General features: G+C 28.3%; 2 protein-coding genes across 5 annotated transcripts in view; one reads left to right on the forward strand and one right to left on the reverse strand.

The window, feature by feature from the left end:
* The window catches only part of LOC107882770 (ATP synthase membrane subunit DAPIT, mitochondrial-like), a 6673-nt gene extending 3374 nt beyond the window's left edge, over window positions 1-3299 (forward strand). The window contains exon 2 of the mRNA XM_029489027.1: window positions 2871-3299. Coding sequence (XP_029344887.1) covers window positions 2871-2969 — 99 coding nt within the window. The 3' untranslated portion in view covers window positions 2970-3299. The remainder of the gene's footprint in view (window positions 1-2870) is intronic.
* The window catches only part of LOC100162256 (monocarboxylate transporter 1), a 98276-nt gene continuing 90055 nt past the window's right edge, over window positions 2971-11191 (reverse strand). For 3 of the 4 annotated variants that reach the window (XM_001947543.5, XM_003242120.3, XM_016801657.2), the window contains exons 3-9: window positions 10645-10788; window positions 6081-6286; window positions 5284-5991; window positions 4816-5038; window positions 4580-4749; window positions 4253-4481; window positions 3751-4184 (exon numbers count right to left, since the gene is read on the reverse strand). In XM_001947543.5, the coding sequence (XP_001947578.2) occupies window positions 3751-4184; window positions 4253-4481; window positions 4580-4749; window positions 4816-5038; window positions 5284-5991; window positions 6081-6286; window positions 10645-10788 (2114 nt within the window). Of the gene's footprint in view, window positions 4185-4252; window positions 4482-4579; window positions 4750-4815; window positions 5039-5283; window positions 5992-6080; window positions 6287-10644; window positions 10789-11191 lie in introns of all 4 variants that reach the window. The other variant, XM_003242121.3, reaches the window with a different exon arrangement.

The following is an 11191-nucleotide window of genomic DNA, read 5'->3' on the forward strand; positions in this document are numbered from 1 at the left end:
TTCAGTCAAAATTTCATATATCTACGGTCATTTGTTTTAAAGTTACACCAAAAACCAAAATCGATTTTACTTTTGACCCCCCAAAGTACCAACTAGATTCACTTTCCTATCAGAAAAGGTACTGTTGAAGAAAATCCAAGCACTTTTACTGTCCTAAATCGTGATGACAGACACAAAAATAAAAAAAAATAAAAAAAAATAAAAAAAAAAACACACATCATTGTAAAATCAATACATTCATCGTTCCACTCAGAATCTAAAAAAAACTAATAATATTGGTAACTGAAAATGTCCCTAAATAGTTCAAAATAAATCAAAATTATTTTGAAAATTTTATCATTTATAGAAAATTAAAATATAAAGAACCAGTGAAAAATTCACGTATGTACGGTCATTTGTTTTAAAGTGATGAAAAGAGATTTTGCGTAAAAATTCCCTTTTTTTCTTAATTTTTCTTTTGTTTTTCACGGCGCTTTTGAAAATTACTGGAAAAATTTTACTTTTGACCACACAAAGTACCAACTAGATTCACTTTCCTATAAAAAAAGGTACTGTTGAAGTAAATCCAAGCACTTTTACTGTACTAAAAGGTGATGACAGACACAAAAAAAAAATAAATAAATAATAAAAAAAAACACACATCATTGTTAAATCAATACATTCATCGTTCCACTCAGAATCTAAAATTGGGGGAGTTACTCGGCACTAAACTACAGATCATAGGTCTCTAGTGTACAGTACCTGTCATTAAGTTTGTCACTGTGATGGTTATATTCAATTTGAACTACAATTATGCATTATTGTATGCGATAAAAACAATTCTGAGCAGAGATTATCTAGAAATTCACTAGACTAAACCGGTGTGAAAAATAATGCACCGGGATGTTTGGACCATATCATTCACATGGTTCATTATCCCGGTGCGGGATAATGTGGGATAATTTTAAACCGGACACTCTAAACACATTTTTAAATTCTTATAGGGAAATATAATGAGAAACTTTGTATTAAAACCTTATTTTCAAACTATTCTGCCTCTGAAATTAATGGAAATTAAAATCGAATACATTTTAATTACAAAATAATTTCACAATTTGACAAATCACTTATGATATGATATTAAACCTTAAAAATAGTTTTACATTTGAAAGAAAATAATCGTGTTATTGGATTCTATTGTACCTACCTACTTACATACTAAGACAAGCTATAAGGTTTAAAAAACATACAGCCCTCAAGCCAAACAGTATGATTTAGAGCCAAATCACAACATTTTTAATATTCAAATGTTAAAGTATACAGTCGAATCCGCTTAATTGGGACACATCAAGCGGTGACCCATTTGTACCATTATCTCGATTACCCGAAACATTTTACATACAATACATTCATTTGGGACTGTCATTAATGTCCCTATTAAATAGGTTAAGCGGATTCTACTATACCTGCAGTGGCGTCATTTCAGTTTTGAATAGAGGAGGGCAAAGGTTTTGACCGGCCCGAATGGGTAAAAAAAAACCACTAGCAACCATATATTAACTACTTACATTTTTTTATGGTACCCTTTTTATTTTTAAATAGAAGGTAGCGGATATTTTAGAAAAACAATTGTATACCTATCAGTTAAAAGTCTACAAACTATTATATTATGGCAATATTTATATTGATAAACAAATAACAATAATATTATATAGTAGTTTATTAGTATATTTTATTTTTTTTTATTTTTGAAAATAATATCAACTGCATTATCTATAAATCAATTTTACCTGATTTATCACTTATAGCCCATACTCTATTACTCTGGTATAGCCATATAGGTATACTATATATTTACAAATTAATATCTTAAATTATAATATATATATTTTGTTTATTGCTTGCTTATCGGCTCAAGTTTTGTGTTTATTAAACATATCAGAAATTATTTTCGATTCTCGAACAGTTTTGTGGTAATTTTTATATTTTTAGCCGCACCACCCATTAATTTTTTTTTAAGTCATATTTTCTCAAATTAAAAGATTAATGTAAACACGCATCACAAAATAAATAAATTTTAATTTAGGTAGAATAGGGTATACTCAACTAAAATACTAACACAAATAGTTGAATTATACACGACTGTCGCAAGTTAACTGAAGTCCGTGATCAATGATAATTAATAAGAGTGCCAATCGGTTGTTGTTTTTAGAATTTAGAAATTAAACTATACGAGATTATCATACTAATTATTATTATTGTTGTGCATACAACAATATTAATATGTTCATTTTCCTCCACAAAACACACTCACACAAATAAACATACATAAATGCATACCCATACATACAATATGTACGTCCCCGCATGCATCTAAAAATAAATATATTCCTATTATTCAATAAGTAAAAATGTATCATTGTGACAATAATTGCTAAGTACTTCCATAGTATAATATTTTCTGAAAATATTATAAAATAGGCATGTTTTTGTGCTAATAAAATATAGTAATGGTAAAACGGCAACAACTGGGCGTGGCCCATTGGGCCGCTTTTAAAATCAGACAGGGGAAAATGCCCATTTTGCCCCCCCCCCCAAAATGACGCCACTGTATACTTGTGTAGTCCATATGACGTAACCTTATTTTAAGTATTATAAATTAAAACTGCTTAATTAGATCATGAGATATATACTAATACTATACTCCGGCCCACGATAGTCCATACGTAAACCATTCATATAGTAATACGTGACGTCTGTTTTCTCCCACCATGATGCCATTCCCATTATTCGGCAACGTGCCGATGCGCAGTGACGGACGCGTTCTGACATATGGACTCTCGTGGGCCGGAGTATATATACTTAATCTTCCGTTATTATGTTATATATAGATTTCCTGTGCTACATTTGCAACACTAGGAATGTTTTTGCTGTACATGAAGTTCAAACCAAAGATTGAAAAAATATCACATACAAGCAATGAAAAATAAATACACAAAAAGTTATTTATTTTTTTGTAAATTTTTTCTTTTCAATATATATAGTGGTTTTCATTTTTCAAAATTCTATTTAGAAAACAAAAAAAATATATATGTAATAATGAAAATAAAATGATAATAATAACTGGTATTCTTTTATAATAAATATAATTATTTACTAAAATAATATGGTTTTCAAAATTATGATATTTTTATTTACAAAAGCAAATTGAAATGTATTAAAAGTATACGTTTAATATTAAAGTAACACACGCAAGTTTGTAAAACCTGTTAAAACAAATGTAGTGTCTCCTATCAACTTAAATGCCCCTTAGATAAAAATATAAATCAAGAAGTTATCACAGCTTCTACATGTGTTTTAAGTGGCATTCTGGTGTGCCTACGCTCTTAAAAATAATCATAATTTGAATATATAACTCTACACATATTTTTTTCATTGTAAAATTACTTTTTTAAAGTACATTAAGAGAAAATAAAAAAATACTTATATAATTCAATGTTTAAATTAGTCAAATGTTTCTTAATTATTATTATTTACACAATAATGTTCATCTACATTTGGGCATACATATAGTTGATAACTAATATGGAAATATTTTTATTATTAAGAAATAAAACAATTATTTACATATTTAAAAATATTTCTCATAGTTTATTATTTGAGAATAGCTAAATATAGAAAAAAAAAATTGTGTAAATGTAAATGCTTATAAAATTAGATGACATACATTTTTAAGTAAAAAAAAATAAAATTAAGAGTTTTTATTAGAATTTAAACCACAGACTCTATCTGTTTGATTTCTTGCAATGGTGGTTTATTTGGCGTAGGAGCTGTTTCAATGATAGTTGGAACTTGGTGATGATGATGGTGCGTGTTGTCTTCCTCTTCATCGTCTTCTTCATCATCCTCATCAATTGGAGTCAACGCATCATCATCGTCTTGGGGTAGGGCCATCTGTCTTTGGTCCAAATAACGTTTTAACGGAGCCGCCATAAAACTAGTTATAGCAGACAACAGGAAGAATACAGCAGCCATAAAGAATGGCCAGTCATATGATTTTGTGTAGTCATATACTGCGCCAGCTAATGGTGATCCGATAATTGCGGCCGCCCCACGAAATAATATCAAAAGACCAAAGGCATTTGTGAGCTTGTCCAGACCCAATAGATCCACAAGAATAATGGATGTTAATGATATGTAGCCAGCTAGAACATAATAAATATTTGATTAAATTCAATAATTTGTGCTTACATGTTGGTCCATTAATACTCACAAACTGCAATTCCAAAGAAGACTGCCATTATAACATAATGGGTGTAGGTGACACAGAAAGGGGTTGCAGCAACAGCAGCTGTACTGATTAATAAACATACATTATTGAGGAACAGCGAATCAACCCAAGGGAAATCGGCAACAAAACCACAGACTACACGTCCAATGGTATTGGTTATACCAATAATAGACAGCAGGAATGATGCTTGACTTGAATCAATATTTGAACTCTAAAGATTTATCATTATAAACACAATTTAATTTGATAGAAGAAATATCTTGGTTATGCCAATTATTATTTATTTTCTAATGAACTATCAAAACTCACAGATTCTTTGGCATAATCCACTAAATACACAAAAGGTACATAAAGTCCAGCCATGCCAAATACGTTGCTGATACCAATTATCATAAATACAGGATCCTTAAGTAAACTTGTGTCCATCATCGAGGACAATACAGAGTTAATAGATTCTGGTAAAAATGGACAGCAACCTTCTGCAATATATAATCCACATTTTAGTCGTGTTCTTTCACCTTACAAGTAGTAAATATCAAACAGACCATCTATTTCTTCATCATCATCTTTATCGTTATCTTTCATCATGGATTTTGGTAACGACAAAATACTTTGGCGATAGCTGGCAAGTGATTTTTGTGATCGGTATTCGGGCAAATTCAAAACACTACCCGAGTAAAAGATATCTTTTCTGGACATTGGGCGCACAGTTTCTTTTCCTCTTATGCTTGTTTTTGATGAAGTGTATCCAATGCTGTCTGTATCCACCTATACATTTCAAAAGTAAAAACATTTTAGCTTAATTTTGTTCATGTGTTCAAAAACTATATGAAATAAATTGTATTTCTAAATATAGATACTTATATGCCATCTCCCGAGAGAATCGAGCACACGGAAACTGATAAATTCCTAACAAAAGATAACCATTCCAAGTAAACTGTGGACTTATATTCTCTCGGTTGACAGTGTATAATATATTATATTATTAATAGATAAGTCATTGAAACACTAACATTTGACCACATATCTTCGGCGTTATTGTTTTTACTACCAAGTATTGATACATTTGATAATCTTAAATGTATAGATTTACGAATATCTCCATTTGAACTGAGATTAGGTCGAGACACTTTTATCGGCCCCAAAGTAGGTCGATAACGTTCGCTGGCACTTGTTTTTCGAATACGGTCAAAAAATGGTACTGAACCATTTTTTGGTAAACCTTGAACATGAGTTGTAAATGCAGGCTGAGAAGCATTTCTTGGAATGGCGGCTTTCACTTCAGTCAACTCTCCATTTCCATTTGTTTCACCATTTTGTTCAGGTACTTCTGGTTTTGAGTTTTCTATTTTATTGTCTTTTTTATCAGATTTAAATTCTCCACTTCCAGCATTGCTAGAACTATTGCTAGATCCACTCTGTTCTGGAGCTTTCACTTCTTTAATTGTAGGTAAAACTGCCATGGTGGGTATCGGTGTCATGGGAGATCCGGTGCCACCCACCAATTCATCTAAGTTAAAACTTGAATGAACACCAGGATCAATGTTTAGTGGTAACTTTTGCCTTTTTTCTAATGACCCATCTTTAAGTTGTACAATGAAATATGATCCACCTATTGATCCGCGTTCCATTTGCATGCGCTTTTCATCTGCCATTCTTTGGAGTAATGGTTTGCAGCCTTCATTTGGATATTGTAGAGGCTTCATTAAAGCACCAAATAACTAAAATTAAAATTAAATATTTAAATGTACATCTGATGGTATACAGTTAAATAAAAATAGTTTAACAGATGAATCAAGAAGAAACTTACGGCACACGACAGAATCATTCCAGCAAGTATCAAATTCGAGACTTTCCAATCAAAGTTTTTGAGAAGCATAGTGGCAAGGGGCGCAAAAGCAAAGGTACCAAAACCAGAACCACATACAGCAATACCGGTGGCCAGTGATCGTTTTGTTTCAAAGTAATATCCAACACATACTACAGCTGGTAAATAGATAAGTCCAAATCCAATACCTAAAAAAACAACATTATTTTTTAAATGTGGTATTTTTTTTTTGATAAGTTTATAGATCCCTGAAAGGTTATCTAAATTAATTTATATAAATTAAAGACATTTTAGAAAAACAGCTCGTTAAAACCACATGCATCCTCGTTTTACCCGACTTAATCATATTAACCCTAAATATAATATATTATACAAACTATTAAAAAGTTAAATAATATTAAATAAATATTACAACACAATATAAGTATTACTTATATTAAATATAAACATGTAGGTATATTAATATGTCAATGTATACATGTATATATTTATGTATGTGTGCATTGTGTGTTTATACATTATGTATAGATAAATAATAAAAGTAAAAGTTGTTTTTGACAATAATTATTATTACTTAATGCTTATTAAATACATAAAAAACGGTAAACACGATGATACGATACTTTAGTACTATATTTTTCAATCAGTGGTGATTCAAGGTTTTTATAATATAGTATAATATAACAATTTAATAATATATTTATAAGCTATAATTTATTTTGTATCAGTATTTGCTACACTCTGTCATATTTTAATAAATAAATCAATTAAAATAATTTTTAATCCACTTCAACTTGGTTTTATACAATTTTCTAAGTAAGAAAAACAATAGAATAGAATAGAATAGAAAATCACTTATTGAATATTAAGTCAGTTGGCTAATTAATGCCATAACTTTTGAATAGAATGAATTTCCAAAATATTGTCAAAGTTAGATAACTTAGATTAGTATGTATAATTAATCAAATCGTCTTTGAGAAATATATAAAGAATAAATATTAACAACATATAAATTCTAATATTAATTAATCTTATAATTATAACAAAACTGCATCCATAGAAAGTGTGATATTCAACACATTTCAAATGAAAGAAATTAATAGTGGTACATAATTTATTCCACTAGGACTAAAATTTGTATGCATTACTGTTTTTTTTTTTTTGTGGTGTCTTTATACAAATTTGATTAGTTAAGTCCAGTAATTCATTGGTTCATACTGATACAAATCAGAGATTTTGTCTTTGACGAAATATATTAAAAATGTTATGTAATTATTTAAAAGTAAGACTTATTTATAATAACATTTTAGTTAAGAGGATGTCACACCCGCATGTGTTGTCTCCGTCTTACAAATGTACAACATAGTAAAAACTTTGGGAGAATTTTTCTCGCACCATATTTGTTGTAGAACTACCAAATTTTTACAACATAAAGAAGAACTTTATCTGTGCAATAGCATGCTCTTTTTTTTAAAAGCACTATCCAATCATTTTTTATAAGCAAATGAAAATACCAAATGTTTAGAAGCAAATAACTTTTATTATATTTATGTTATCAAAAATATGACTATGCAGTTGCATAGGTAATTTTCCATCCTATATGTTCAGAAATTTTGAAGCCACTACTACAAACACAGAAAGATAAAAGTTGTTTCGCGCAAAACAGTTATTATTGCTATGTTGTACATTTCTAAGACAGAGACAACACATGGGGGTATGACATCCTCTTAAATAAGTGACATAATTAAATTTAAATTATAAGAAATTTCTCTTTCATTTAATGATAATTTGGAAAATATTGGTAAATTCATTGCATATTTTACTATTTTATTTTACATAAATATTAAATACTAAGCCTGATTATCATATATCTGACCATATTAAAACAGTTATGCAAGTTAAATAAAAATTCATTCTTTATAAAATATTTGTATGTAGTCTATTTATAATTATAACTTATAATTACCTACCAATAATTCTTATATTTAGAAAATTATTTTGTATTTAACATAAACAAACATTTTTTAAATATTAATTAATGGAAGAAAAAATTAATTGTTTACAAAACTAACAAAAAAATATATCCTACTAACTGTTAAAGTTGGTCTATTATATACATCTTCCATAGACAATTTTTTTTTTTTTTTTATAAACTAACAGTCTATAAATATTATTACTATTTACTTATTAGTAATTTATTGGCGTACACACTAATTTCTTAACTAATTAAGAAATAAGAAATAAATTTCTTTGTACATTTGAAACTGTAGAAAGAATTAAAAAAAAAAAAATTTAATGAAAATTATAGAATTAATGTTTTACTTTAAGTAGGTAAATTTTTGGTACTTGTAGTTTCATATATAAAACATTAAGAGGATCCTGAACCCTTATTATCACAAATAGCATTTAGCAGAACCAATTTTGTGTTATAAGCTTTAGATTTTGATTGAATTGACCTTTTAAGGTAAGAATTATCCAGGCCTATAAGGCAACTCCTCATGACTTTTAATATTTATATTTAAATGTGAGTTAATAGCATTTTAAAATTATAGCATTTTATTTAGTTAAAACTCACTTTAAATTTTAAAATTTAAATATCAATAAAATCCTATGATGGTGCAATAAACAATATGCTCACTTTTAAGTTTGATTAGTTTGTTAGACAATTCACTCAACAAAATATGACCAGAGACAATAAATTCTAGTTTGGCGTCCACTTAATTTAGACATTTAATAATTCAAAATCTTATCTTTAAATATTTTTATACTAAAATGTCCATGATAGTATTTCAGTATTAAATAAATAACAAATAATATCAGTGCTAAATCCATATGTTTAATGCAATATAAATTAAGTTAGACTGACTATTTATAGAAATTTCTTAATTATGGAGCCTCCTAATTAAAGTACCCTCTTGTATACTTTTTAGTAACCACCCTATGTTCATTGTCACTGTAATTCATAACGTAGGCAGGGAAACATCCTTTGTATTTAAATAATATCACTTCTAATTATACCTATAGTATTTTAATACACAATAAATAACTTTTATGATTTATACAAAAATGTATAGCTAGATAAGCTATGAAATGTGAATGGCTTAGAAAAAATTTAGGTCTGATCAAACAATAACTTAATATTTGTTATTTACAACACAACTACACAATTCCTAAAAATTAACAAAAATATACTTATTTATTTATTTATTTATTATAGTAGTATATACTTATACTTTTCTTATCCAAAAACCCCTCGATTTTATTTTTTTATAAGGACCTTGCACCCGCTATGTTGTCTCCGTCTTACACGTGTGCGACATAGCAAATTGTACATTCAGCAGATCACGTTTAGTCCCATTAATTTTAAAATTAGAGTGAATTGACCCTTTATAAAATTTAAATTTAATAATATTATCTAGGGCATCTCATCGGCTATTTGTTATATTTTAATTTTAATTTGAGTCATGAGTATTAAAAGATCTATAAATAATTTACAGTTTTAAAATACTTATAATTCACTTTAAAATTGAAATATAAAAAAAAGCCGATGGGATACCCTAGATAATATTCTTACCTTTAAATATTAGAAGAGGTCAATTCACTCTAATTTTAAAATTAATGGGGCTAAACTTGATCTGCTGAGCGTGAAATTTAGTATGTCGTACACGTGTAAGATGGAGACAACATATGCAGGTGCGAAGTCCTCTTAAGACCTTAGTAAATTAAATTCTAATTTTCGTGCAAAGAATGTTTAGTTTACAAATTGTGTATGTAAATTATATTATAATTAGACTATTAGGTATATTATATAAATATAGAATAAATGTTAAAATTTAAAAAGTAATTCCTTTTTAATGATCATTAAAAATTAAATATTAAGTGTGTGCGCCAAAAATATACATGATTTCTCAAAAAAATAACTTTTTTAATTTATAAATATGACAATCATATTTATACAAAATTATTTTTTAATATTCAGTTTTGTGTTTATAATTCTATGTTGTGATATTACCGACATATTTTTTTGGTAAATAAGGCATAAATAAACGTAAAAAAAAAGTACACAATATGGAAACTTGACTACGAACATTGGAAATTCGATGAATCAAAATAAATATAAAATAATTATTGTACGAATAAATACTTCCCTAATGACATAGGTTTTGCAATTATAAAAAAAACTTTCAAAAATTTAAGAAAGTGAAATGTATCAAACAAATCTAATTAAATGGGGATAAAAAAAAACAAAAAAAAAAACAATTAATTGATACTTAAAAATTGTCCTAACGTACCTTTTGTCCTAAACAATTATTTTAACCATGGGCTAATTTTTTTTTTAGAGTAATCATATATATTTTTTGATATGACGATAGCTGATGTCCGTTGAGGTGGGATGTCGTACCACCTATAAACAAGGCAATGTAACATTCTTTACTCAATTAGGTTAGGTTATCACAGGCCGACAGATTACATACACGGCTAGTACATTATTACCTGTCCGGCCACCTACATTTTAGGTAGCCAGACAATATATTGTATAACTTACCACCCATAAAACCATAAGTGAGCATCAAGACATTGACGTTTGGTGATAGTGTGCTGAGCGCAAAGGCTATGGACGCGATGACACTGCCCGCCATGCATACCACACGACATCCGTATTTGTTGGTTAGAGCACTGACTATAGGACCTGAGCAACAAAAAATTATGGTTAAAAATTAATGGCGTGTCGACAGATAAACGGTCCACAATGTGATAATTTTTGTGAAAACCTGACCAAAATTTAAATTAAAAAAGCGTGTAAGTGGATGTCGCTCTGCTGTACAGTAGGTAAATTTGCATTGTACAATGGATTGTATTAAAATTGAATTCAATGATATTTTATCATTGTATAATAAAAAACGATTCTGAGCGGAAACGGTTTGTCAGTCTCGATATTTTATATTGTTATTATTTATTATATCATGTATAAATTGAATTAATATTATAATATTTTTTTTTTTTTTTGAGTTAAACAATCTATACAAAGTATGTATAATAAGCTTAAGTGTTAACAAATTAAGATTACAGCCAGAAAAATATGAAGGAGAAGC

This window comes from Acyrthosiphon pisum, chromosome A2 (assembly GCF_005508785.2).
Source record: "Acyrthosiphon pisum isolate AL4f chromosome A2, pea_aphid_22Mar2018_4r6ur, whole genome shotgun sequence".
Lineage (NCBI taxonomy): Eukaryota > Metazoa > Arthropoda > Insecta > Hemiptera > Aphididae > Acyrthosiphon > Acyrthosiphon pisum.